The sequence below is a fragment of the Sander lucioperca genome, chromosome 18 (genome assembly GCF_008315115.2).
Source record: "Sander lucioperca isolate FBNREF2018 chromosome 18, SLUC_FBN_1.2, whole genome shotgun sequence".
In the NCBI taxonomy this organism is placed as follows: domain Eukaryota; kingdom Metazoa; phylum Chordata; class Actinopteri; order Perciformes; family Percidae; genus Sander; species Sander lucioperca.
This window is the reverse complement of record NC_050190.1, coordinates 11,503,572-11,530,282: the sequence shown is the minus strand read 5'-3', so window position 1 is coordinate 11,530,282 and position 26,711 is coordinate 11,503,572. Positions and strand designations below refer to the sequence as shown.

Genomic DNA, 26,711 nt, shown 5'->3' with positions numbered 1-26,711 from the left:
TTCCTACCACAAAATCTGCTTTGATTTGTTGCTTCAATTTAATATTGTTGTTACCCTTACACCTTATTATGATAAAATAATACCTTTTTATTTATATACAGAATATTACATACACAGTATAAATTCTAAATGTAGAGGTGTTTTGTAGTCATGAACAAATTATCTTTTCTCCAACCTAACTGTTCTGTGTATGTGTCCTACTCAGGGAGGTTGGACTGCTCTCATGTGGGCAGCCTATAAAGGTCGTACAGATGTGGTCCAGCTGCTCTTGGAAAAAGAAGCTAACCCCAACATCACTGGTCAGGTACTGAGACTGGACACTGTATTTTTGTAGTTCCCCCATAATAATAGCATCATTTGCATCTGTTGTTCCTTTATATCAGCATAAAGATAACAGGTATGTTTACAGTACATACAATATTCTCTGAATGGGGCAGATTATTTTAAAGAAAGTGTTCACATGATGTGTTTTACTCTGATCGCTCCATGTAAATGTAATGCAATGTTTCAGCTCACTAGTTAAAAACTGATAGAGTTGTAAATGTCAGTACACATAACTTTACAGTAACAAAAATGTGAACACAACTACAACCCTGCTCTTCACCTGCACAGTGCGATGCCTCACCCATCACCTGCTGTCTCAGTCATGTAAGGTGGCTTAAAGCGTTAGTACGACCGCAGGCCTGACACTGATCATTAGTTACTGTCAGCATGACTTCACCCCTCTCCTCTGGCCCAACAGTACAGCGTCTACCCCATCATCTGGGCGGCAGGTCGAGGCCACGCAGAGATTGTCCGTCTCCTGCTGCAGCACGGCGCCAAGGTCAACTGCTCCGACAAGGTAGCTACATACTGACAGATGTTCAACATTAACTTGTTTTTAACATTAACAGAAGATATATTTAGTGGTATGAGCTAAAAAGATTCAAGTGGTCTGCATCCACCTTCCAGATCTCCAAGTCCCTCTTCCTTTTATTTGTTATTCCTTCATGATTATTCACAAGTCCCTGGGTTGTTGACTAAATAGTAACTTGCCACTCATGTCTAATGCACTCTATCATATTTCTTCTTTTCTTTGCAGTATGGTACCACTCCTTTGATCTGGGCAGCCAGGAAGGGCCACTATGACAGTGTGATGCACCTTCTGGCCAACGGAGCTGATGTGGACCAAGAAGGAGCGGTAAGCAGATTGAAGATGTCGTGTGAATGGTTGTAGACTATGTCAGTATCATTCAATAGAGATCCAACACTAGCAGAGTAAGTAGAATTGCAGTTTATAATTGTAGTTTACACAATTCTAAATAAGACCATATTGATAAATTTAAATTCATGTACATTGTCCGTCAAGATATTGATTAAAGTACAATATGATATTTCTGATGAATCAAATAATACAAATATTGTTGATTAATAAGTTTGATCACAGTATCTACACACTAATCTAGATGATGGCAGTTTTTATTATCAGGTTGCTATGTCTGGACAGTTTTGAAATCCTTTAAAAGTTTGGAAAAAAATGTTCAATTGTTATTTTAGTTTTTGAGTGCTGATACCCATGTTACAATGCCTTCTATGTGGCTTTGCACCCAGAAGTGTTTGACATAGTATACTATTTGGCAGTGTTTCCCAAACAATGTTAATATTTGATTTGGTAGTCTGAATAGGTATCTTAACAGCTGAGCAAGTCTAATTTTGTTTTGGGTTCATTGTAGGTGCCGTGACACACAAAGCGGCCTGTTCTCGCCAGTGTAGTTTTCACATAATCAAGATTTAATGCTCCCAAGCGCCACAAACTCATTAGTAAACTGCAATATTAAATAATTGATTGCATCTATGACGCAGCACATCTGTGCTCCTTCGAGTCATGTTGCATCTGTGCTGTCACAAATTGAACGATGTGATAGTTCGATATGTAGCATCAATAATCAGATGCAACTATGGTAGCTAATGTTGCAGAGCAATTCATTTATATGTGATTTAGAGACTCTAGTGCCTGGAAAAATACATGAGTTAGTGGGCTTGCTAGATGATATAGCAATGATAAATTAAGCCTGTAGTGTCTCCCAGAACTGCTGAAATAAACTGATAACATTTTGGAAATACAATTAATGTTTACCCATACATTATTGAACATTTGTCATAATAAACACCAACTAAAATCCTAACAGCTAGTTAAGCAGAGAGAAACTGTTTGGATTAGATGGCTGAAATTTGTAAATTTAAATTCCTTGTTTCTGTGTCTTTTCAGAACTCAATGACGGCTCTGATTGTGGGAGTAAAAGGTGGCTATACAGATGTTGTAAAGGAGCTCCTGAAGAGAAACCCAAATGTCAACATGACGGACAAGGATGGCAACACAGCCCTGGCCATTGCTGCCAAGGAGGGTCACACCGAGATCGTACAGGACCTGCTGGATGCCGGCACCTATGTCAATATTCCAGACAGGGTGAGGCCACCCTACAGCAGCCTTACAAGCTTGCTAGTTGAAGATGTAGAAGAGTAGTTGATATGAAATACAATGTGAATATAATGCAATTCATCCATCTGTTTTTCCTTTCTTTCTCTCTTTCACCATCTCTGTCAGAGCGGGGAGACAATGCTGATTGGAGCAGTGAGAGGAGGTCATGTGGAGATAGTCCGAGCTCTTCTGAACAAATATGCTGATATTGACGTCAGGGGCCAGGTAGGAGCTCCTCTCCCACTGTCTTTGCTGCCTTATTGATGTTTAAAAACATGCATGGGGCCCTCTTGTGTTCTCTATGTGATATGTCACACTGCTACTCAATACTGTTTAGTTCTGTTGTTTCTAGGTAAAGTGAACTTTAATCCATAGGATTACACAAACATACTCAAGTATTATTTCTGTCTATTTATGTCTGTTACACATATGCTACAATAAGGTTACTATTCACAATACAAAATGCATTCACTGCATTCTCAGTTATGCACACTTGTCCACATGACTTTTTGTATGTACAGTTTATTTTGCAAGCTAGTATTTGCCTTGTCCTTTCCACTTCAGGATGGAAAGACTGCCCTCTACTGGGCAGTGGAGAAAGGTAACGCTACCATGGTGAGAGACATCCTGCAGTGTAACCCTGACACCGAGAGCTGCACTAAGGTACGGCACTTTTTTGGGGCATTTTAGCCTTTAATAGACAGGACAGCTTTAGACAGGAAAGGGGGGGGAGAGAGAGGGGGGAAGACATGCAGCAAATGGCCGCAGGTTTGACTCGAACCCTGAGCTGCTGCGTCGAGGACTGAGCCTCATATGGGCGCCCGCTCTACCAGGTGAGCTACCCAGGCGCCCGGGGCACACACTTTAGTAAAGGAGTAAAATGCACTCTCTCTTATCCATGAAATTTCTTGACTGTTAGTTTGAAAGCACATTTCTTTATTTCTCTTAATTTCTTATACACTAAGTTTGAAATGTAAAAAGTTTAAAATATTTCCATTCACTGTGTTTAATAAGAACATTGTTAACAACATAAATCTAAAGTTTCTAAAATATCTGGAAAAATGCTGTTGACCAAAAATGCAGACAACTATGAATATTGCCATAACAGCCTACCCTAGGCTTTCTTTAATTCTAAAAGACTCTGTGTTCACAGTGGTATTTTTTTTTCACGTGTGTACTGTTGATTAATTCAAAATGTAAAGGTCCAACGTGTTCTGTTCAAAATAAAATTCTGAATTTATATTGTGTGAATTGTGTGATGTAATGTTGCATGCATCTTTGCGTTTTAGGAGGGCGAGACCCCACTAATCAAAGCAACAAAAATGAGGAACATAGAGATAGTGGAACTCCTGCTGGATAAAGGAGCCAAGGTGTCTGCAGTGGAGAAGGTACTTTTTTTTTTTATTAAAAACACACTTACACATTACACACACTTGTACATATAAATCTTGTAATAACACTACTTTTATAGCATTATTTTCAGTCAGTCAGTAAGTTACTTTTCAGTCAATTCAGTATAACTCTTTCTTAAGAAAGGAGACACGTCCCTCCACATTGCCATCCGTGGGCGAAGTCGAAAGTTGGCTGAGCTGCTGCTGAGGAACCCTAAAGATGGCCGCCTGCTTTACCGCCCAAACAAAGCTGGAGAGACACCATACAACATTGACTGTACCCACCAGAAAAGCATCCTCACACAGATATTTGGAGCCAGTATGACCCATTTTTCTATTTAATAAAAAAAAAAAAATGGTGTGCCAAAACAAGCTCATTGCTTTGTTGGTTCAGAAATCGCAAAATATCCTGAAAACTGCTTTACTTTGTATTCTCTTATCTTCCTCTGCACTGTTTAACCTCTCTCTCGCTCTCTCTCTCTCTCTCTCTCTCTCACTCTCACTCTCTCTCTCTCTCTCTCTCTCTCTCTCTCTCTCTCTCTCTCTCTCTCTCTCTCTCTCCCTTTCTTTCTCTCAGAGCACCTCTCCCCCTCTGAGTCAGATGGAGACATGTTGGGTTATGACCTGTATAGCAGTGCTCTAGCAGACATCCTTAGTGAGCCCACCATGCAGCCACCAATCTGTGTTGGACTGTACGCTCAGTGGGGCAGCGGCAAGTCTTTCCTTCTTAAGAAACTGGAGGGTAAGTAATAGGGGTGCACAATTCAGAAAATGTCCCTATTCAATTCAATATCGATTTTTAGGCTCAAGATTTAATTCAAAATCGATTTTCGATTCAAAAACGATTCTCGATTTAAAAAAAAAAAAAACGATTCACAGTATGTAAATGTAGTTACTTTTCCCATGTGATTGCAGTAGACATACAATTTAAAAGAAAAGAAACACAACAAATTAAATGTAGTTTGATATTACTTTATATGTCTTCATACAAAATAAAAACCTTTGCAACTAAAAACTGCAAAGTGCCAAGCTTTGGCCAGCTTTCAAATACATTTAATTCAAGTATAGAATAAAACTGTTAAATAAAAAGAGCTTTTCGTTCAGAGTTCGGTGGGAGTTTAGAGCATTGAAAGAGTGCGTTGGTTGACTGGCATGTTAGGTACTTTAGGTTGTTGTTCATCCACATCTTTAATCTTAATCTCTGGGTGATGGCGTACCATGGGAGTTCTCAAGTTTCTGGTGTTTCCAAAATACTTAACTTTCGCTTTGCAAAGCCTGCATATAGCATGATTCCTATCAAGTTCCGTCTTCCTCTCGAGGTTATAAAAGCCAAAATGTGCCCAAACTCTTGCCTTCAATGAGGATGGAGCAGGTTGAATAATTCTTTCTGTGAGGATTGCCATTGTTTGCGCCGACTAAACTACTTCTGCTGCACTCGTTCTTCTTTTGATTATGACAAGTGCCCAGGCGTCAGTGTGAATTCTACGCAGCGCCATCTATGGGAATGGCAAGCTAAACTCATTTCAGGACAATAGTATACAGGCCATTACAAAACGAAAGAAAATAAAAAATATGAATCGATTTTTGGAATTCTATGAATCGATTTTAAATCAGTAGAGCTTGAATCGCAATACGAATGTGAACTGTTTTTTTTGCACACGTAGTAAGTAAGCCCACAACATTAAAAAATATCTAATACAAAGATGAAAAGTACCGAATTGTCAAAATTAGCTTTTTTGAGAGTGCCTTTCCACAGTTCAATCCTTCTGTATCAATTTAAGTTATGATGTTAAATGGGTTTATTTTCATATTGCTCCATATCCTGACTTAGTGTTTTATATTTTAATCTTTTCTAATACTTCCTTTCTTCTTCCTCTTGTCCATCAGATGAGATGAAGACCTTTGCAGGCCAGCAGATAGAGCCATTGTTCCAGTTCTCTTGGCTGGTGGTCTTTCTCACCCTGCTACTTTGTGGCTCAGTAGCCGTGGTTCTGGGCTTTACTGTTGATCCCAAGCTGGCAATTGCCGTCTCTCTCACCCTCCTCGCTCTGCTCTACATCTTTTTTGGTGAGGAGACAGATAAGCTAGAAATGCAACACTGATACTATAACTGATGACTGTATAGAAATTCAGTTTTCATTTGACCTGCTCCACAGCCTCCTTGGAAGTGTTTGAATTACATAATGGCATATTTTTGTATTCTGTTTTTGTGACAGCAAAAGGTGTTCCACACAGAAACGCTTACACATATCCTTATACAAATGCTCCCTGAAATAATTTTTTTTAGATTATTAAGAAAATAATGCTTGATTCATTTGTACAAGATGAACCTTAGCTGTATGATGCTTTTGAAACTGCTTTGCTCACTAGAGCATGCCCTTATACAACCAATTTTAAATATAATGACATGAGCCTAATTTAGATTTTTTTATTGATATTTAAGAGATAATTTACTGATGTGTAGGAATATAACTTAACCATTGTAATCATGAAATGAGGATTTTCTACTCTCTCCAGTGTTGGTGTACTTTGGAAGTCGACGTGAGAGGGAGAGCTGGAACTGGGCGTGGGTCATCAGCACCCGTCTGGCTCGCCAGGTCGGTTACCTCGAGCTGCTCCTCAAACTGATGTTTGTCAACCCCCCTGAACTTCCTGAGCAGACCACCCGCGCACTGCCTGTCAGGTGACAGTGACTCTCTCTCACACACACACACACACACACACACACGCACACTATGCATTTATTATTTGAACCTCAATTGGTGGGTTAGTACCATTCACTATTCCATCTATTGCAATGTTAACAACATTGTTAAAATGAATACTTTAGCCCCAGTCCCATCTGCAGTTTGCTGTGTAATTGAGGAAATCACAGCATCATTTCTGTTTCTCACATTTCACACAGGTTCCTGTTCACAGACTATAATCGTCTGTCCAGTGTTGGAGGGGAGACCTCCATGGCCGAGATGATTGCCACACTCTCTGATGCCTGTGAGAGGGAGTTTGGCTTCATGGCCACCAGGCTCTTCAGGGTTTTCAAGAAAGACGAGATCCAAGGTGACAATGCTATCTGTTGCTTTATATATCAGTCATGACATCAATGACTTTTCAGCCAGCACACAAAGTCACAATCTGACCTGTAATTGATAATAAAATTCTTACATTTGCAATTACGAGCTTGCATTAATATATATTAATGGCTGACAAATTAAAATATGTATGTGCGCTGTACAGTTTTTGTAGACTGAAAAAAATAAATTTAAAGAAGTGAAATATATTTCTGTTTAATAACACAATAAACCATCCATCCATCCATCCATCTTCGTCCGCTTATCCAATAACCAATAAACCAGGTCCCCTTATTAAGGTCTCTTACAACTGGTGTTTAATCTAATTTTGCATCACCGAAAATGTAGAGAATTCTGTTAAGTAAGTAAGTTTCAAAGTTGTAAGTATACCTAGTGCTTAAAATGAACGGTTTAGGCAGTCTTTTCTCTATATACTACATCTGTCCTCAAATTATCTTAATATGTGCGAAAATTGTGGTAATTCATGTGCATAGAAAATATTGCTTTTCTTAGTTTTATAATCTAAGTGCTCTCTCTCACATTATTCTCTAACTTTCTCCCATACCCCAGGTAAGAAGTGGAAGAAAACATGTTGTGTTCCTTCCTTCGTGCTGTTTTCCTTGACACTGGGATGCCTGATCACTGGTATGGCCCTTTTGGCCATCTTTAAGGTGGGTTAGAGCAAATTAAAAGGTGACATTGCGTTTAAACAGTATACCTTCTAACCACTTGGTCACTGGATGCCCTAGTAATCTGTTTCAATGCTTTTATTCCCAGGTGGACCCTAATAACTTGACAGTAAATGCAGTGCTGATAGCCATGGCCAGTGTGGTGGGCCTTGCCTTACTGCTCAACTGTAGGACCTGGTGGCAGGTGGCCGACTCCGTCCTCAACTCCCAGAGGAAACGGCTGCACAGTGCTGCCAACAACTTGCATAGACTCAAGAGTGAAGGATTTATGAAGGTAGACTAACACACTATTCATTGTACCTAATCAAGGACGAATGCAAATCCTTCGACATCCTGTTGTCATGACTAAAGGGGCATTCCATTTGCCTATGGAGTTATGAAGCTGTAGTTCCTTATCCAATCAATTTCCTTCTTCCTTATTTTGAGCCATTGATTTTCTATCCCTGTTTCACACCAGGTTCTGAAGCATGAAGTGGAGCTAATGTCAAAAATGGCCAAAACCATTGATGGCTTTACCCAGAACCAGACACGCATGGCTGTCATCATCGACGGACTGGACGCCTGTGAGCAGGACAAAGTTCTGCAGATGCTGGACACGGTGTGTGTTTGCACATGCTTCTGTGCATGGGAACATAAATGATGAGCATAGCTTCCTCTTGACTGATAACAAGATAAAAATGCAGCAATTACATTTTTTTAACATCTGTCACTCAAGCAAAATTGAACCATGAAACAGACTGTTGTAGAGCTGCTGCCAGGTGGCCTCAACTTTCTGTGGGCCTTTCACCTGTGCACACAGATTCCACACATCTTCAGTTTTGGGCAGCCATCCTGGTGTTCCCAGCTGCCTCAGCACGCCTCCAAGTTTAGATTTTTCCTCCCAGCTGCTGTAATAGAATTTCCTTTAGCCAAATGTTATTATTTGATGGAGTAATCCCAGAGTGGATGGCAACCTCCTGTGTGCTAATGTAATCTTCTCATCTCTGCAAGTACCTCCCAGTCACTCTGAAACCATCTTGTCTTCAGAGATTCAAACACTCTGAAATCCAGTTTTTGTAGGTTACACAAATTGAGTCTTTTTTTTCTTACGTTTGTGTACTTTTCCTACCAGATAATGTGCATTAAAGATGCAGATCATGTGATGGTGCCTTAGTTTATGGTGCTAACAGCAGCTGTAGGGACAGAGGTTCATCATCTTGTGGGGCAAGGCTGGGGGAGGTGGCCAGGGGTTAACAAACCATGTATGCATAAAGCAGAAATCAATGTCCTGTGACACTTGGACAATGTCCCTTAGTTAGAAGAGTGGAAATCCCCAACACCATCTGCTGCGGACAGTAAGCTCTCACAGGAGTCATTAAGCATAGGTACTACAGCTGACTGTTGCCTCTAGCTGTCATGTTGTTGTCGATTGATTAGATTGTAAACTACCCATGTGGACACTCCACAAAGGAATGTACTGTGCTAAAACTCAGTTTTTCACATGACTGAAACAAATCAGTCAAGTTTGTTTTTTATTAATTACAGATAGTAGTGTAACTGGTTTCATAGTTTGAAAAACATTACATGGAATAACAAAAAAGGTGGTGAAAGATGTCATTACACAGTAACTTATGGTTCCTTTCTCATTCAAGGTGAGGGTACTTTTCTCCAAAGGCCCTTTTATCTCCATCTTTGCCAGTGACCCCCATATTATCATCAAAGCTATCAACCAAAACCTTAACAGTGTGCTGAGAGACTCCAACATCAACGGACATGACTACATGAGGAACATCGTCCACCTGCCAGTATTCCTCAACAGCAGAGGCCTCAGCACGGCCAAGAAGCTCTGCATGGCAGCCCCCATCAATGGAGAGCCATTGCCTGCTGAGGGTAAAGGATAAGGGCTAATATACAACGTATTGTATGTGTACACATATATGGAGGATTGCACACAGTTTGGGGCATTAATTGACAAGCTGACGTTCTCTTTTTCTCTTCCTCTCTCTCTCTCTGTCCAGGATGGCATGAAGACATCGACAGGAGGATGTCTCAGACCAGCCAAGACCAGGCCAAGTTTGGCAGCAAGAACGCCTTAAACCGCAGGGTAACAGCTATTCAAGTCAAGTGTATTTGTATAGGCCAATATCTCATACAAGCTCTCGAACTAAAGAACACAAGGACGAACCATGGCACATAGACAAAAGACTATGGGAGAGGTAATTCAAAGAGAAGTCCCCCCCTACCCCCCCTTCTCAGATGGCTGAGGATGCAATATGAGTCATAGGTGAAAGAATGATGATAATAATAATAGGCGGGCAATAATAGCAATACAAATCCATGTGTATGATTATGGTAAATCCAAATTAGATATACCAACACCAATATATCAAGCACTGTTTATTCTACTTGTCACCCTAAGTAGACACAGTTCACACCCCCACCCTAACCCATGACAACCAAATCATAAAAGCCAACATATTGCAGAAAAGGTTTTGCTACTAAATTTAAATGGAGACAGATGTAATGTTTATAGAACGATATAAAATCAATTTGTTTTCCCACCACACTTATTCCCGCAACACTCATGTAATCCGGAAATATCATACAGCTGGAAACTAATGTTTACCGTCTTGACATTAATCAAACAAAATTAAAATTCAATTAGTTCACCATAATGTGAATAGAAAACCTTGGATAAGGGTTGGTGATGCTGCTTAAGAAACCCTCACTGCTCTCTCTTTTTGGCCTCCTCCCTGAAGCGGTGGGGAGTGGGGGGGGGGGGGGGGTTCTGTACAGTCGTGGTGTTGGCAGGCACTGTGCAGGCCAGAGGACAGAAGGAGACACACAGAGACAAAAAGAGAGGTGCTCGGTGTGCGGCCAAGGTTCCTGGTGTAATTGATGTAATGACTGTTTATCCTTCCTGCTGCGTTGCCACAGCCTAATGACAAGGCCTAGCAGCAGTGGGTCCCTGTGACAAAACACTGGCACCAGGTCTGCTGGCAGGAGGCTAAGTGACTCTGCTGCTGTCGCTGATGCCTGCCTCCCCCCTGCGAGACCTTCCCACTACCCCTTCTTCCTTCCCGCCTCCCTCTCTTGTTTGTTTGTTTGTTTGACATTTGTTTGTACCTCGGGTTTATCTAGTACCCTCAATTATTGGTGTTGGCCCTTCTATTATGGGGCGTAATGCTCTTTTTATTTGCCCTCTGCCACTAGCTAGCTCTTGGCAGGAGGGCCCTCTTTCTACAAGTGGAGATTAAAATGAGGGCAAGAGGGGAAAATGAATTAGTGGCTCTCCATTTTCATGTGGCTTCTCAAGTTGTGGATGACATTAGGAGGATCTCTACCATTTTATTTCCATGTATTAAAATTAAATGAATCCCCATTATAAGAAAAATTATTATTACCTGGAACTCTGCATTCAGTTTAAAAATAAATAAAAATAAAACAAACTGCCCTCGCAAAGTATAACCATGTTTCACAGAATGATTGAAATGTGTATCAGTCATAGACTGTTTATAAAATTAGGTATCAGCAAGGAGAGGAAGAACCAGTAGACATAAGCAAATACAGAAACAATCGTCTAAATTAACCAATAAAGCTGTAAAGCTACAGTAAAAATCAATATATATTGGAAAGTCAGCCACACAGGACTGTCTTTATGATGGACCTTTTCAGTTCTGACTGAGTGGTGGCCATATGTTTCATCTCTCTGAGAAAGAGGTCATGAGACTGGCGTTACGACTTCAAAGTCAACCAAAAGCCTCGCCTTGGCTCATGACCATGGCAGCTGTTTGATATCATCACAGATGTTCTCTTCTAGATCTGTGTCAACAGCTCGCCTGCTTGTCATGACTGTTCAGCATTGGACAGTGGCTCTTTGATTTTTATTTTCAGTCACAGGGAATTATACGTTTTGCTTATGAAAAGATAGATGACATAGAAGGGAAGGCGGATGAAGCTGATCGTTAAAGTGATAAAATTGCTTTTAATTGGTTTCACTCACGCCCCATTCATAGGGTTAAGCTGCAAACCTTTGCTGGATTATCTTTACAGTCAGTAACTGCTTGTATGCTGCTGCAAAAGTTGTACCACTGACATGCTAAAATAAAATAATTTCATTTTGATTGAGAGCAAAATAGCCCATAAATGTATACTTGGGTTGCATGTTAAGGCAGGGTTGGTAACTATTTCCACTATAAACTTTTTTTATATATTGTTTAAAATGGTCTTTACACCCTGAAAGCAATAAATAACTTATGGGCTCTGAAAAAGGAACGAAAAAGATCTGTCATTTATAGCTGTTGTAATCCTGTAAAAACGCCCACCAATCACTGCCTTGCAGTCCGCTTGGAAAGAACCAATGAAATGTCTCCTTGCCCCGCTGTGCGTAGTCTACCCCTCCTGTGTACGAGCCTGAGCTCAATGGGCGCCGTCGCAGCATTGCTAACATTAGTGATGTTTGTTTTAAACGTTCGGTATGATTTTAGGTGTTTGCTTACTGGTGAAAGAGACATGAAGTAAAATTGTGGTCCTTTTTCTGCTCTGGTCTGAATCAGCGACGCACCGTTGCTTGTACACGTCTGTGTGTGGGTTGGAGCCCCGAGAGCAGGGGGGGGGGTTAGACGGAGCCCCAAGGAGATGCTACTTTCAAATCCTGCTAGCTTTACAACATTACCAACCCTGCCTTTAATACAGTTAAACATGGTTACAATAGTGTACACAGGAAGTCAAGAATATGGGAATATGAGGCCCTATCCACCCATCTACATGTATTCCGCAATCTATTTAAGCTGAAGGTTTTACAATGACATGTCCTGAGATCACATGGTGATCCTGAAACACCTGTGCTCCTGTCTTATGATGCACAGCTTAAATGGATGACGCATAAGTAATCGAAAACTCTTGTCTTTACAGAGATCTTATTTTTAAGACTTCCCTGTGTAGTATTTGGCTGTAAATGTCTCCTCTGACTGTATTGGTTTTACATTTATGACTGTAAGACAGTGCCTGCTTTCCCATTTGTTTGACACAGGATTTAATTCATAGAGTTCTGATAAAATGGCATGCTGATTCTTTTCAAATGTCTGTTATGTTAAAGTTGCTTTAAAACAACCAATAAGACCGTCTTGGACACATTTTAATCTTGCCAAGCCAGCTGAAAACATGACGAATCCAAACATGTAAAATGTGAAATGAGTTTCTGTCTTTCTTTGTTTCCTTGTCTTTTCTGTTAAGGACACATACCGGCGTCGGCAGATGCAGAGGACCGTCACCAGACAGATGTCCTTCGACCTGACCAAGCTGCTGGTGACCGAGGACTGGTTCAGCGACATTAGCCCACAGACCATGAGGCGGCTGCTCAACATTGTTTCTATCACAGGTAAAGAATAAACCATATTCTGCTTTAGCATCACCCTCATCTCGTAATATATTAACAAATTACATTTTGTTTATACAGCAACATCGAAGTGATTTACTTCTAATTACGCTTATTGAATGGTTCCCATTGGGAAATGTTACTGGAGATGGATTAGGGAAAACACACAAAACAAAGCTCTGATGGGATTTAATTCTAGACCAGCAGGAGTCAACATGTGGTTGCAGAGGCGGGCATTTAAATTAAAAATAGATATTATTTGCATAATAACATGTCAGGAAGTTAAGATTTCAAAAATGATGGACACAAATTCCCCAATATATTGACAACAGATTATACAAAGGTAACAGAACCGAGTAGCAGTTTGAGGAACAGTTAAACACTAGTTTGATGTTGGCCAGCTTCTGTTAAAGTTTCAACAATAACCCTCCATAGCAGAATGGTTTGTGAGATGTTTAGGGCAGATTATTAAAGAGACGATCAGGAGGATGCACAATCCTGAGATGTTGGTTTTCTCAGGCAGAGAAAGACCAGTGACTTCCAAGGCCACTAATCCTCTGCACCATTGTTTACAGGTCGTTTGTTGCGGGCCAATCAGATCATCTTCAACTGGGATCGTCTGGCATCATGGATCAACCTGACAGAAGAGTGGCCTTACAGAACATCGTGGATCATCCTCTTTTTGGAAGAGTCTGACGGAGTGCCTGACCAGATGGCTTTGAAGACCATCTATGAGAGGTATACACACACACACACACACACACACACACACACACACACAAAAACACACACACACACACACACACACACACACACACACACACACACACAAACACACACACTCTCGCTTTTCTGATCTACAAGGTTGTACAGGCTTCTTCAATACGCCACCTTTCTTCATTTTATTCTTTTTACCTTCCTTTACAGAGCTCCAGACTAACTTGTTGCCTTGGTTGCACTGGTGCGCCTAACTTTTTTATTTAGGTGCACCAGCACAAAATGTAGATGCACTCAAATTTTTCCTCGCGTCACCGTTAATGCTGAATGGCGATACATGATATATAGCTCTGTATTTTTTTACAAAGTGGGCTAAATGTTCAGTTTTAAGTCAAAGCCACTTTTCACAAGCTCTTTTATTAAAACAGATTGCGATTAAAATAAAAGTAGTAGTAGTAAATAAAGTAATAGGGTTTCCTTTACCAGTCTGAAAATATACAGCTGCAACACATTCAGAAAGTTATCTGAAATAAATAGCCTAGGATATATTAAAAAAATATATATCTCTGAGAAAGCTCCTTCACTTGTTTTCAACAATAACAGACTGATTAAAAGAGAAAGAGGACGCCCGGATAGCTCAGTTGGTATATATAGAGGTTCGACTCCGACCTGCAGCCCTTTCCTGCATGTCATTCCCCCCTCTCTCTCCCATGTCATGTCTTCAGCTTTCCTATCAAAATAAAGGCCGAAATCTTAAAAAAAAAAAACACACGTCTTGTGTAGGCTATGAAATGTCTGTATCGTCACTGCGCTGCATTTTTATGAACTATGATTTTCTGGCCATGGGTCAAATCTCTTGCCCAGGTCCAGCAGGCTCCATCTCACACGCTATTAGCCTACTCAACGAACTGAAGTTAGTTGCATTTAATAACTTCTAATGTGTTTTTTGTGCGGCCGCAATAACAGAAAGTTACTAGCGGAAACACTGGTACAAATACAGGTTTCCCTCTCATATTTAATATATAGCTGTGTTAATAACAATTAAAACTGTAGACAAATGTCAGCAGTTTGGACCGGCGGCGCTGTGTCTCTCCATGTTGCAGGGGAGCCGTGTGTGAGTGAATGGGGGCGGGGCCGCGCGGAGGAGAGATCCAAACACAGGCACGGCTTTACAGAAGGAATGGGTCATGTAACGCAACATTAAACCATAATGATATAAACGACATCACTTTGTTCGTGGAGAGGCAGCGGATGCGAGGACGTTAGGTGCACCGGTGCGACCTAGGAAAAATCTTAGTCGCAGCCTTACACATTTTGGTCACATGAGCCCTGCTTTATTGTCTTTCCATCACTTTCATTCTAACTTGGGGTATGACATTAGCAGACTGAGGCGACCTGTTACATAAGATAAAATGGAAATGATGTCTGATGAGTTTAGCGTTGTCGGTAAACCGCTAAACCCCTGCAGAGTTGCTCCTGTGTCCTGACCTTTCTGAGGAGACCAAAAAGCCAAAACAGAATTTAAGAGTTGGAGTCAATGAATAATCACATTTCTTGATGTTGTCTTTGAAATACTGAAATAATTAGCTTTGACCAGCAGGTGGCAGTAGAGGATTTTTGTTTTCTGTGCGGGCTACATTAGTCCACAGTCACTGCCAATGGCTTTGAGTGCCACATTAATTGGCAACTGACAGACATATTTTGTAATTGATCATAATGCACTTGTTTTGTGTCTCTGTGTGTGTATACAGTATGATTGTCCATGTCTTTGTATGTGTGTGGTCACCGATGCTTTAAGGCGTGCTCACACAGACAAGAGGAGGAGACCAACACAGGCCGAGTCACTGGGTTTGGGTGCTGCTGTGCATCAGTCGATGGCCTTTAAAGGTTGCACTCTGTCACAATACACTAGTGCCTACGACTCCTGCGGCAGGGAAGCGTCACAGGCAGTTACTGTCAGCCAGTCAGCCAGCTAGATTCAGCAGACAACCCTGCCTCCCCCATCTCTAAGGCAAACCACTGCCTCATTAGACCAGGTTTTTGCTGTTTGTTTTTTAGAGGACAAAAGGCAACACCTTCCATTTTTTTTTATATGGCAGTGAAGTGTTTCATGGGACGTGTACAGTATGAGGGGCGGACAGAGTATGAGGTATTAGATGAAGCATCTTAGTCAGAAGGCTGTAACTAATTATTTTGATGGATATGACGATCTCTGCCTTTTATTATTGTTAATTTATATGGAAAAAACATGTCACTACACTTCTCTGTTGTATATCTTTATCATGTATGAGTATAGTGGACATCCTAAAGGAAAGGCCCTCACTTTTGCCATAATTATTGTGGAAAATGAAACGAAAATGAAAAGATATAATTATACACGTAAGTATAGCCATCAAATTCTGCCACGTTTCTACATCTCACCAAAGGCTTGGTTTTAAGTGCCTTCACCACAGCATTGCATTGTGCTTACACTGCTCGTTAGACTTAATATAGGCATCATCTAATTTTTGACCAACAGCCCTGTCTTTCTTCATCTTCCTCCTCACTGGGTGTCTTTCCAAATGGCTGCTCTGTTCTGCAGTGGCCGTCGGAGAAGCGGCCTTAATGATGATGACAGGAAGCCTGAAACAGGCTAAACACAACGCCTTGCCTAGAGGCCTTATCTCTTGCACTAATCTCCCGCTGATAAGACTCGAGCCTCTGTTTGTGTATCTTTTTATGTCTCTCTGCTCCTTTCTTCCTCTTCTTTATGATCTTGGGCTCTTTAGTCCCTTTTTTGTTCTGGATGAGATATTCTGTCTTTTTCCCATAGTGATGGATGAGCACTTGACTGGCCTCTCGGAACCTCAGGCCCCTTCTCCCGACTTTGCTTGAGAAATGATTAGCTACTTGTCTTTGCTTTCCTTTTTAGCAGTGCATATGAATACGCACACACATATCGCGTCTTATTTTGTAGCTTAAATGTAACCAGTGAACCATTTCCTGTAACTTATAGTTAGCATCTTTTTTTGTTTCATTCTGTTACTCCAACACCAATGTGGTTCAGACCTCATGTCCGTGCTTTGTTTGTGTTTTAATATGAATACATGGGATGAGTTGTTGTGCTCAACCATTTTTACACCGCAGAGCTGCACATCCCCTGAGCATTACTAAGTGAATATATTAGTGGTGAAGTGAACGTGGGGGTGAGTCAGCCCCTTATAGGTCAACTGTCGCCCTGCATCTCAGTCACAAAGCAGCATGCTCTTCCTCTCCTTTACTAAGGCTTACTACTGCTCAGTAGGCCACAGTACACAGACCATTAGAAATATTATATTTTGTAAACCATAGTCTAGTTAAATCGTACAATTAAGGTGGGTCTAAAAAGATATTTTCAGTTTCCATCTCCATCTTTTTAAAGGTAAAAATAAAATTCAGGTTTGCCTGTGGTCCTTTGAATTTTTGCTCAGTGTCAAGAGATGGTCTCAGTTTAGATGTTATGCCCTACCTAGCCTACTAAATTAAAAACAAATTGACCAATACACTACTAAACCATGGTCAAATATAGCATGAGTTACATAGAGTGCCTCTTAGTGATGAAGGTGACAGCTACTCTATGGCATGTACCTGAACTCCTGGAAAAGAGAGAAAAAATAGAAACACTCGCCCACCTTCCCTCATATCTCACACAAACACACATGCTTTTAAAACAGCTAAAAGCCATTTTTAGCAACTTGCCTGGCAATAACAGGTTCCATGAAGGGCTGTGAAGTGTCATTGTAGGACAGGGCGTGAAGAGAAATGTGTAGCGCTAATTCCCGTAGCGGGAGTGGGCCGGTACAGCCTTCCTAATCTGATGGAGAATGTGTAATCGGTTAATAACCTTACACACACAAGAGTGTAGCTAAAATGTTTGTCTCAGTGGTTCTGCAGGGAAAACTACAAATTACACCTCGAGCAGTGAGCCAGCGTTGCGGTCTGCCCAGCACAGTGAAGCGGAACAGAAAACAAAACAAAAAATGTTTTGGACCGACCCTCATATTTGTCGCTGTCAAATTAACAGTCTAACTCTGTGTTTTGAATGTTTTTTTTTTGTTTTTTTTATCACTAGCAAATTCAATTTGGAGTCTGCAGCCTTGTGACTATCATTTTCAGCTGTATCATTTCTTCCATCTCAGTAACTAAGTCTCTTCTTAGGAGTCAGTTGTTCCTTGTTTAGCTGCCATTAGAGACTTAACGACTATAGCTAACCTAGCTCTCTCCTGCTTCATGGTTATTGCTTTAAAGCAGCCCTGCCATTTACAAGGACTCTTAATGGGCTTCTGTATGTTTATTTCCTTGATGTTGTTTAGACGCATTACATTACAGAAAAGCTTCCACTAAATAGCTAAATGTAGAGTGATTCCAAGTGACTGAGCTAGAACAGTAGTAGTTCCAGGTAGTCTTCCTGGGGGCCGTTGTGTGTGTTGATGTTTTGTGAATTCAATAACAACCACAATTTTCTGTTTTCTAATATTTTATAGGATGAATAATAATTGAGAAGAAGAAATGGCAGATTAATTGATAATGAATATAATTGTTATTTGCAGCCCTAGTGACATGTTAGGCAAGACGTACTGTAGGACAGAAAGCTCTGAAAATCAATCACACAGACTAGCATGGAACTATACGTCAATCCAAGATCAGGGGACATGATCATCAGCTCCTATATCTATGGAAACACCTTCATGGGCTTTTAAAGGACTGTTCATGCAGTCTGTAGGCAACAGTGTCAGTCAGTGTCTCTAATTATTAGTTTTAAATTTTTTGACAGTGGTGATTTGTTTGAAAGTGAAATAGATCTGTGTTTCGATTGAGGGGTTAACATGTTTGGACCTAATGATGTATGGGGGCGGGTTCAGTTGGCCCCTCAGAGAGTTTATTCCTGGATGCCTAGATCCCATTTTCAGCAATAGAAAAAAAAAAGTGTCACTGGTCCACTGAGCAGGTTCCTGCACTGCTCTGACATCTGGTGCCCTGTCTGTGCCAGGATGCCCCCGCCGCACTCAGGAGTGTGTTTCTGGCGCTGCACCTGAATCCTCTGTTCATTACACACACCCACACATACTTACACATAAACTATTGCATATAGACACACTTACTGTACATACACACATGCACAAATTGTGGCAAAATGCATGTACGCTGTAACTGAAACAAGCACACATACAAACTATTTGCCGCTACAAGCATTTGCGATGGAACATATGCATGCACACACCTCAGATCACACATAAAGCTAGTGTTTGTGGTACACATGCAACACAAACACCTCTCACTCCAGTGCAAGAGCATATGTCACCCCAATTCCTCTGAGAGTCAGTGTAATTAATCAGACCCTGAGATGCAGGCTGCATTCAACACACACACACACACACACACACACACACACACACACACACACACACACACACACACACACACACACAGTGCAGGAGGCAGAACACAGCAGAAAATTTTTTGTCAGGTAACATGTAGTGTTTAGAAGTGCTGTTCATTGCATTGTCACTGTTTGCCATTATTTGTACGTAAAACAAATCTTGATGTCACAGTTTATGAAAACTATTTCAACTATTTCTCTCTTCCCTTCATCCTCTCTTACTCTCTGTTTTGTTGTTCTGACCCTACATTTATCAACCAAACAATCCCCCTCTCAGAGAAGTGGCTAGAGCCAGCTACTTCAAAACTTTTGTTTTCTTACTTTTTTTCACTAATCGCACTCTGAATGAACACATAGCCAGGCAATTCAGTCTTAATTAGAGAGACTCTTATCCCAAGTACTGAAACATTAAGATGACACTCTTCATTCAGGATTACTTTAATTGGCACAATTATTGTAATTTGGTTGCAATTATGTGCCTGGATAAAAGTGCTGTTCCAAAGCTCATGCGGGTGATTCCCTTTATGTGGAATCCTTTAATAAGCTCCGGCCGCCAAAAAGAAGGCAAAATCCTATTCTTTTCTCATGATGAATACTTTTGAACTTTTCCTGCCCTCAAATGAAAAGTCTTTATTCTTTGCAACGCAACCTATTGTTCATGTGAATACCCATCATATTTGTGACACTTTCTGTCATCTAGATGCACGGCAAATGCTCAAAACCCCCAATTTTTTTCCCCTCTCTGTGTCCTCTTTTGAGGGAGCCCATTGTGCCTGTGCTAACTCCCTCCAGGAGGTTTTTCCATGAAAGATAGAGTAAAACTGGTAATGCCATCGCTCATTGCACTGCCATTTGCCAAGAGGCCTGAAAACGTGTGTGAATCTGTAAAGGCTGGTGTGAAACCACCTATGTCTCAATAGAGTTCTGGCTCCATCACTGATAGGGCTCTGGCATTGATTCTACACACCAGTGTGCAGACAGACCCCTGACTGACAAGTAGACAGATAAAGACAGAGACAAAAAAAAGAAAGTATGGTAGGTGTGAGATAAAGATGGAAAACGGAGATGGTTGGTATTAGAAAAGAAAGGGCATTAAGAGAGAGAGAGTGAGAAGAAAAGAGAGTCCAGTCTCAGGAGGTAAAATGGGCTAAAAGAATTAAGAGAGATACTAGCAGGATCATTGAGAGTTTGCCATTGGTGTGTTTGTGTCTCAGATGTATTCAAAGCCTCAGGTGATGCTGCTGCTCCAAGTGAGATAGTCCAGGTGGTGGACACACACAGATTCATGCATATGTCCCCTGGGTTCCACATGACTGTTTATACAGTAAAACTGGTCCTCTGCTGATTCCATGTGAGTGTGTGTGTTTGTGTCGGCCCGGCTAGCATTGTCGTTCCTCCATCCCTCAGGTGTTTGGCGGTAGTGACTCAGACATGAATCAGCCACAGCTAGCTCCACCACCACTCAACCCCCGCTGAGCTGCTCGAAATGTAGAAAAAACAAACAAAAACATTGCAGCCAATGCATTGTGCACAGGTGACACAGGAGGAGGTGTGTGTGTGTGTGTGTGTGTGTGTGTGTGTGTGTGTGTGTGTGTGTGTGTGTGTGTGTGTGTGTGTGTGTGTGTGCGCGCACAAGGTGTGTTTTTCATTGTGTATTTGTGTGTAGAGGCTACCACGTGAGGACGAAAAGAACGTCATGCTGAATTCTTTGTTAGAAAATCCTCAAAGCCCTTTTCATTTCTGTCTGTAAGCCGAGGTTGAAGGATTAGTCTAATTGGTCTGAAACGAGAACTGCTCTGTTCCCTTTTTTGTGCAAAGCATAAAGAATCATTTCAAATGCAATAAAAGCCTCCACTACACCTCTGTCTGGCCTCTGCTCTTTAGTCATAGAGACGTCCATCAGTGACCACAAGGTTGAATTAACATTTAAATGTGACACTGAGATGGATGGAAAGGAGGGCTAAGAAACAGACAACTGCCTGATATTCTGGTATTTCTGTGGTGTTGAGCATTATCGGTGATATTTCCCCCGCTCTGCTGTCTCTTTGTGCCGGAACTGTGGAAGGTGGGAGGCTGATTATAAATAGCAGCGCAGGGTTGCAAGAGGGTCAGCACTGACCTTTAAGTGGACAACGAGATTTGCCACTCAGCCGCCGCAGGAGCCACGGGCACTCACACGTACACATACACACACACACACACACACACACGGATGTACATACTCACACATGCATGTGCGCACACACACACACCCACACACACACATTTGGCCCTTCAAAAGTCAATGGAGGTCAGGCCCTTTTAGGGTGTGTGTGTGTGTGTGTGTGTGTGTGTGTGTGTGTGTGTGTGTGTGTGTGTGTGTGTGTGTGTGTGGAAACCACACTGAAATAGCAAAGAACGACTAGGCGAGCGAGCATGCCCAAAGAGGGCCATTTAAAGATTGCGCCTATCCAGCCTATATTCAGAGGGATCGTAAGTGTCCTTTTCTTCCCCATCTTTGCTTTGAAAGCAGCTTTTAATTTGGCATGTGTCATGCTTCCAACCACTGTACAGCTCAAGGATTTATTTATCAGATTTGTCTGCTGAGGTCTCTCAAGAAATGTGCTTTAGAAAGTTCTTAATAATCAGGCAAGACTTTTCCTCGCTGCAGCAAACTCTGACACAAATCGCAGTAGAGAAGTTTTTTGTAATAATCAGTTTTACTATACAACTTACTCTCTCTGTCTAGCTCTTTCTCTTACATTCTCTCACATGCGCTCCTTGACATTCTTTTATCCCTCTCCCATCTTATTTCTGATGCACACATCCCACTCTGTGAAGTTAATCAAAGGATTACTGGTTCAGCCTGAGTATCCCAAGCTTTATTTTTCACATTCATCCCTCACTGTATGGATTTTATCTGCAGACTTATTCCAGATGTATTCTGGTCCTATCTGCTGCAGAAGAGCACATTTGTCTTTACTTTTGCTGTCCACCCCACTTAACTCTGTATCATACTGCCTATCAACTGACCATTTCAGCTATCAAACAACCAAATGCACTGATATGAAGTTTGTGGTGCAATTAGTGTCACAATGAACAAACTTTACCATGGCCCTAAGATGCTCCAAACTCTCCTCTGTCAGCAAGCTGAGGTTTAGTGTTTTGCTATTTGTCAAGAATGAGGCCTTAGTTACTCAGAGTGGAGAGTTCAGTTAAGGTTTTTGGGGTCTGGAACAAGGAGGCTTCGTTTGAGCGCTACACATGAGTTTAATCAGCATTTCAGGGAACCACTGAATCCTGAGTCCCTCTGAAAAGAAAGTCTGCTTGCTCCTAAGCAGTTCGTTTTTTATCAGCCTGGTGTGTTTCCCATTAGCCTGCTTGTCTCTGTGGTTTGCTTTGGGATGCACAGGTCCAGTTTAGTACAAGAGAATTTCAATTATTGGACTAAACTTTGCCACGAATGTATATGGAAAGCAGACGCTGCCACAAGTTGTGTGTTGGCACTGCCAAGACAAGGAAGCAAGAAAGGGAGAACGTTAGAAACAGAGAGGCAAGCAGAGACAGAGGGTGTCCACATTACTTGACGCATTTGATTCAAATCAAGGAAATACTTCTGGATTTTAAGGAGACAAAGAACATGGCGTCATCTAAAGTGAAACCATATTTTGCTCTCCCCCTCTGCCTTTGGGGTGGTGGAGGCTTTGGCAGCTTCCACTGTAACAATAACCTCTCTCAGCATTGATGCTGCATGTCCACGCGCCAGCTTGCTGGTCTATCCGCCTGTCCACTGTTTTCCCAGAGAGGGCCCCGCTGGGTTCATCCACACGCTTGGCAGACACTGTGCCAGCGACTCTGACTAGGAGAAGAATGTGCCGGACCCAGGCCTGGTTAACTTCTTCACCCACACACTGTTGTACTGGTCACACAGTGTCTGACATCGGAACCCTTGAGCTTCTCAAACACAATGTGCACAGGCGTTTGTCTGTTCTGCAGGCATCTCTCTCTGTCTTTGGGCCCCTTTATGGAAATGTTTGGCAGCAAGACCACCTCTTTGTGGCGTGTGTGCGCATGTCGCCCATAAGCACAGAGGGCAGCTGTAAAGCAAAGTCAAGTGGCACATTCATACATTCAGCTTCCAAATAGCGGATGGAAGGGATAGAGAGATGAATTCTGCTCATTCCTGTCAGCTGCAGCGTGTGGGAGGTTGAGAGGAGAAGAAAGGCTATGCTCCAGTCAGCTTTGGGACCTATTAGCATTTGGATAAGCTCAGAAAGCTCCCAGTGGCCACGCCACACAGAGAGTGGTTGGGCCTAAGCGCCTGCACTGCTGCAGCTATAAGCTGGGTCCTGTCAACGGACCCATTGTGCAGGAACGACTGCCGGGCTGCCCGACAGCCTTTATCACACTCATCCCTGGTCTGATGAAAGCAGCACGGCGGTTTCCTTGGCGCTCCAACCCGAGCATCCATCTTGTCATTTGACAACTGATTGCTGATAAGAATGGCTTTGTTCATTTTCTCTGTATCGTCTGTTCACTGTGAGGATGACTAAGTCTAAAGTGATTTGTGTCAATTGCTTAATGCTAAGGGCAACAACTCACAGGATGCAAAGGATGTCATTTGAAATGGTTAAACCTCATTGACAAGCTGCTGTTATCATTCGGTATTGTGGTTGTGTAACGCCATGCAGTTCAGCATGTTGGCCAGACTCATTCTAATGGCTCATCATCATATGTCAGTTCATCTGTATTCCAGTAATTCTGTTTCTTCCTTCCTTTTTGCTTTTCCATAATTCTCCTTATCAACCATCTGTTGATGGTTGGTGCTCTCTGATCTTTACCAATGATCTTACAGGGCCAGTGTTCAAGTGTGAGCACCACGTTGTGTTTCTGGCCAGCCACTCCTGCAGACATGTCTGTCCAGTCAGCTGGGAACCTCAGGAATGGACCTCTTTCTCTCTCACGCTCCCCTTTTTTTCTTTCCATCTGTCTGGGTGTAACTCAGTGATGGATGTCCTTGATTTAATCTTCACACCAGCTCCCGGTTGTCTTTGGAAGATGCAGCTGTTTGTGCTACTGCATGTTGCACGACAGCAGGCCAGAGCAAACACGCAGGTCAGCAACATATATGCGATTGTAGCTCACTTCTTGGATGCCATTGTTGTTGGGTGATTTGTATATAGTACGTGTCTCTGTTTTCCAAAGGGACTCTGATAATAAAGCAAGATGGATGAGTTCTTGAACTATTTAGAATAAAATAAATGTATGAAATAAAGTATCTGAAGTAGCCAGAATCACCACAACTAGATTAGTCGATTTTCATTATTATTGTCCATTCTCAGTTATGGCACACCATTGAGTTAAATGGTCCTATAAAAAGACTCCAGATTCATTACAAAATCTTTGGAGGGTGTTCTCTTTATAGCAAAAGGAAGTGTGTGTGTGTGTGTGTGTGTGTGTGTGTGTGTGTGTGTGTGTGTGTGTGTGTGTGTGTGTGTGTGTGTGTGTGTGTGTGAGTCACTGGCTCCTGTTGGTCTGTGTCTGCAGACCCACAAATAAACAGCAGTAAGCCAGCTGGAAATGGGGAACAGCACAAGCTTCTCTCAGTCTGTATACGGGTTAATACAGTTCATGGGAAAAAGAACCAAACACCCACACATACTGTACTGTACATGTGTTTGCACATGCGCACAAACACACACACTCTTCACATCACATCACTCATTCATCCACCCTTCATCTGTGCCTTTGAATTTCCCCATCCCCACTGCCCAGGTGGATGTGGTGGACATTACGCAGTTGTTTTTTGTCGATGTTGTTTGAAACAGCATCGGTGCCGTTCACTAGTTACTGTTCGTGTGTGTGTGTGTATGCAGGTAACATCTGTGCCTTCAGAGTCCCACTCATCCTCCCCAGCAGAGATCACATGAGCGGGGGTTCATTTGTGTGCCAACATGGAGCTTCCTTGACCTCTTGGGTCTTGTTAAAGGTTCGAATGGAAGAAAGACTGAGAGGGCTTTGTCCACTGGAGCCCAGCTGGGCCTCTGTGTCCTCCCTGCTCACAGCCTATTCTCTCTTCTTTCAGTCTATGTGTATCTGTACTGGCAGTTGGGTGGGGACAGTGGGGTTGGGGGTGACCACCTGGGCTGGTCTGCTGAGAAGTGAATCTCTGCAGGAGGATCGAACAGGGTTGGGGAGACGCGTATGAATGAAGCACAGATGCAAAAATATAGATTTAGTGTCAAAAATGTATTTATATTTATGATGTGCTTTTTCGCCACTTAAAAATGTATAGGTCATTTGGGGAGGCGAACATGAGCGAAATGAGTCACTGCTTCCCAGGGAAATTCTATAGTACACCACAATCCCTGTATTTTTTGCTAGACTTGTACATTCATTTAGAGACATCCTGTAACCACAAGGTCATAGGTTCGAACCCTGCAACAGCAGATGTGTCCATCACCAGCCATCTGTCCTGTCAAAATGTCCTTGACCAGAGGACTGGACCCCTACCTGTTCACTCACTGTATGCAGTCTGGATAGGAGTATCGGCTAAAAGCCTAAAATGGAAATGATGTAACTCATAACTGAGTGCAACGTGGTTCTGCAGTCTTGTTTTGTCCACCATCACTGAGGTATGAGAGCCTCACTGGATTGGGCAGACAGGAAACATTTCGGCCAGTTTGTTAACTGGATTAGTTGATCTGATTGTTTGGATTATTAGCTAACAGTGTGCTGTGTTGAACCCTCGCCAGATGCTGACCTCACACTGACTTAGCTAGCGTGCTGCAGCGATGGTACTAATCATCCAATCAAGTCACAGAAAGGCCAGCCTGTGCTCACTCTCAAAAACAGATCAGGCCCGGGGAAAAACCCAACTCATCTGGCCGTGTTTAGCAGAGCATACCAGTACACAGACTGGGTGTATGTATGGGGGAGGAGGGTGAGTTTGGGTTAAACTGGAAGGAGGGAAGGTTAAGTACGATGCAGGGAGAGAAAAGTATCCACTGAGAAAAAGATGGAAGGGTTCAAATGAGAAATGGAAGCAGAGATGAAAAAATGTCTGCTCTCTGCTGGAGTCTCCCTATTCATCTGATAAGAGCGGCACATTTTGGTGATGAATGGCCAGTGTCATAAATCACTCCGAGTTTCATATTTCCATGTCTGAATGATGGGATTAACAAGATGTAATGATTGCTCTGGGTTGTTGGTGTTTGCTTTTCTTGTAGCCTCTGCCACATGTTACACTGTCCTTAATTAAATTGATATCTTTTTGGATTTCTCACCTCAACACTTCTTCAGTATTCATGTTCAGCATTCATCTTTTCAGAGAGGATGGTGCCCCTTCTGAACTACTGGTTTAAGCTTTAGTTTATATTGTATGGTGCCAGAGTTTGTGCAGTTCTTTAATCAGTTTAAACTGAACACTGTCTATAAATTGTTTTAATCTGACATTCTTGATATAATACAATGTTGTTTTTTCTGCAGAACAATCTCCAAACATGGTGTTTACTTACTCTGTGATAACAAACACGTTAACTGTAGCAGCGCATCATGACGCGCTTCCGTCTGCTGCTTGCTAAATTACCCTGATTGTCATCTTCTCAGGTTTCCTCCTCTGCTGAGAAAAGATAACATCCCTCACTCTATCTGTC

At 42.0% G+C, this 26,711-nt stretch overlaps 1 protein-coding gene across 8 annotated transcripts in view; it reads left to right on the top strand.

Annotated features, from left to right (window-relative positions):
- kidins220a (kinase D-interacting substrate 220a) overlaps positions 1-26,711 on the top strand; it is a 47,495-nt gene that overhangs the window by 7,757 nt on the left and 13,027 nt on the right. For all 8 annotated transcript variants that reach the window (XM_035994393.1, XM_035994391.1, XM_035994390.1 and 5 more), the window contains 19 exons: positions 206-304; positions 743-841; positions 1,082-1,180; positions 2,249-2,446; positions 2,585-2,683; positions 3,023-3,121; positions 3,748-3,846; positions 3,991-4,168; positions 4,427-4,591; positions 5,737-5,916; positions 6,367-6,532; positions 6,755-6,906; positions 7,488-7,588; positions 7,695-7,880; positions 8,064-8,204; positions 9,238-9,475; positions 9,604-9,689; positions 12,821-12,965; positions 13,538-13,700. In XM_035994393.1, coding sequence (XP_035850286.1) covers positions 206-304; positions 743-841; positions 1,082-1,180; positions 2,249-2,446; positions 2,585-2,683; positions 3,023-3,121; positions 3,748-3,846; positions 3,991-4,168; positions 4,427-4,591; positions 5,737-5,916; positions 6,367-6,532; positions 6,755-6,906; positions 7,488-7,588; positions 7,695-7,880; positions 8,064-8,204; positions 9,238-9,475; positions 9,604-9,689; positions 12,821-12,965; positions 13,538-13,700 — 2,693 coding nt within the window. The remainder of the gene's footprint in view (positions 1-205; positions 305-742; positions 842-1,081; positions 1,181-2,248; positions 2,447-2,584; positions 2,684-3,022; positions 3,122-3,747; positions 3,847-3,990; positions 4,169-4,426; positions 4,592-5,736; positions 5,917-6,366; positions 6,533-6,754; positions 6,907-7,487; positions 7,589-7,694; positions 7,881-8,063; positions 8,205-9,237; positions 9,476-9,603; positions 9,690-12,820; positions 12,966-13,537; positions 13,701-26,711) is intronic.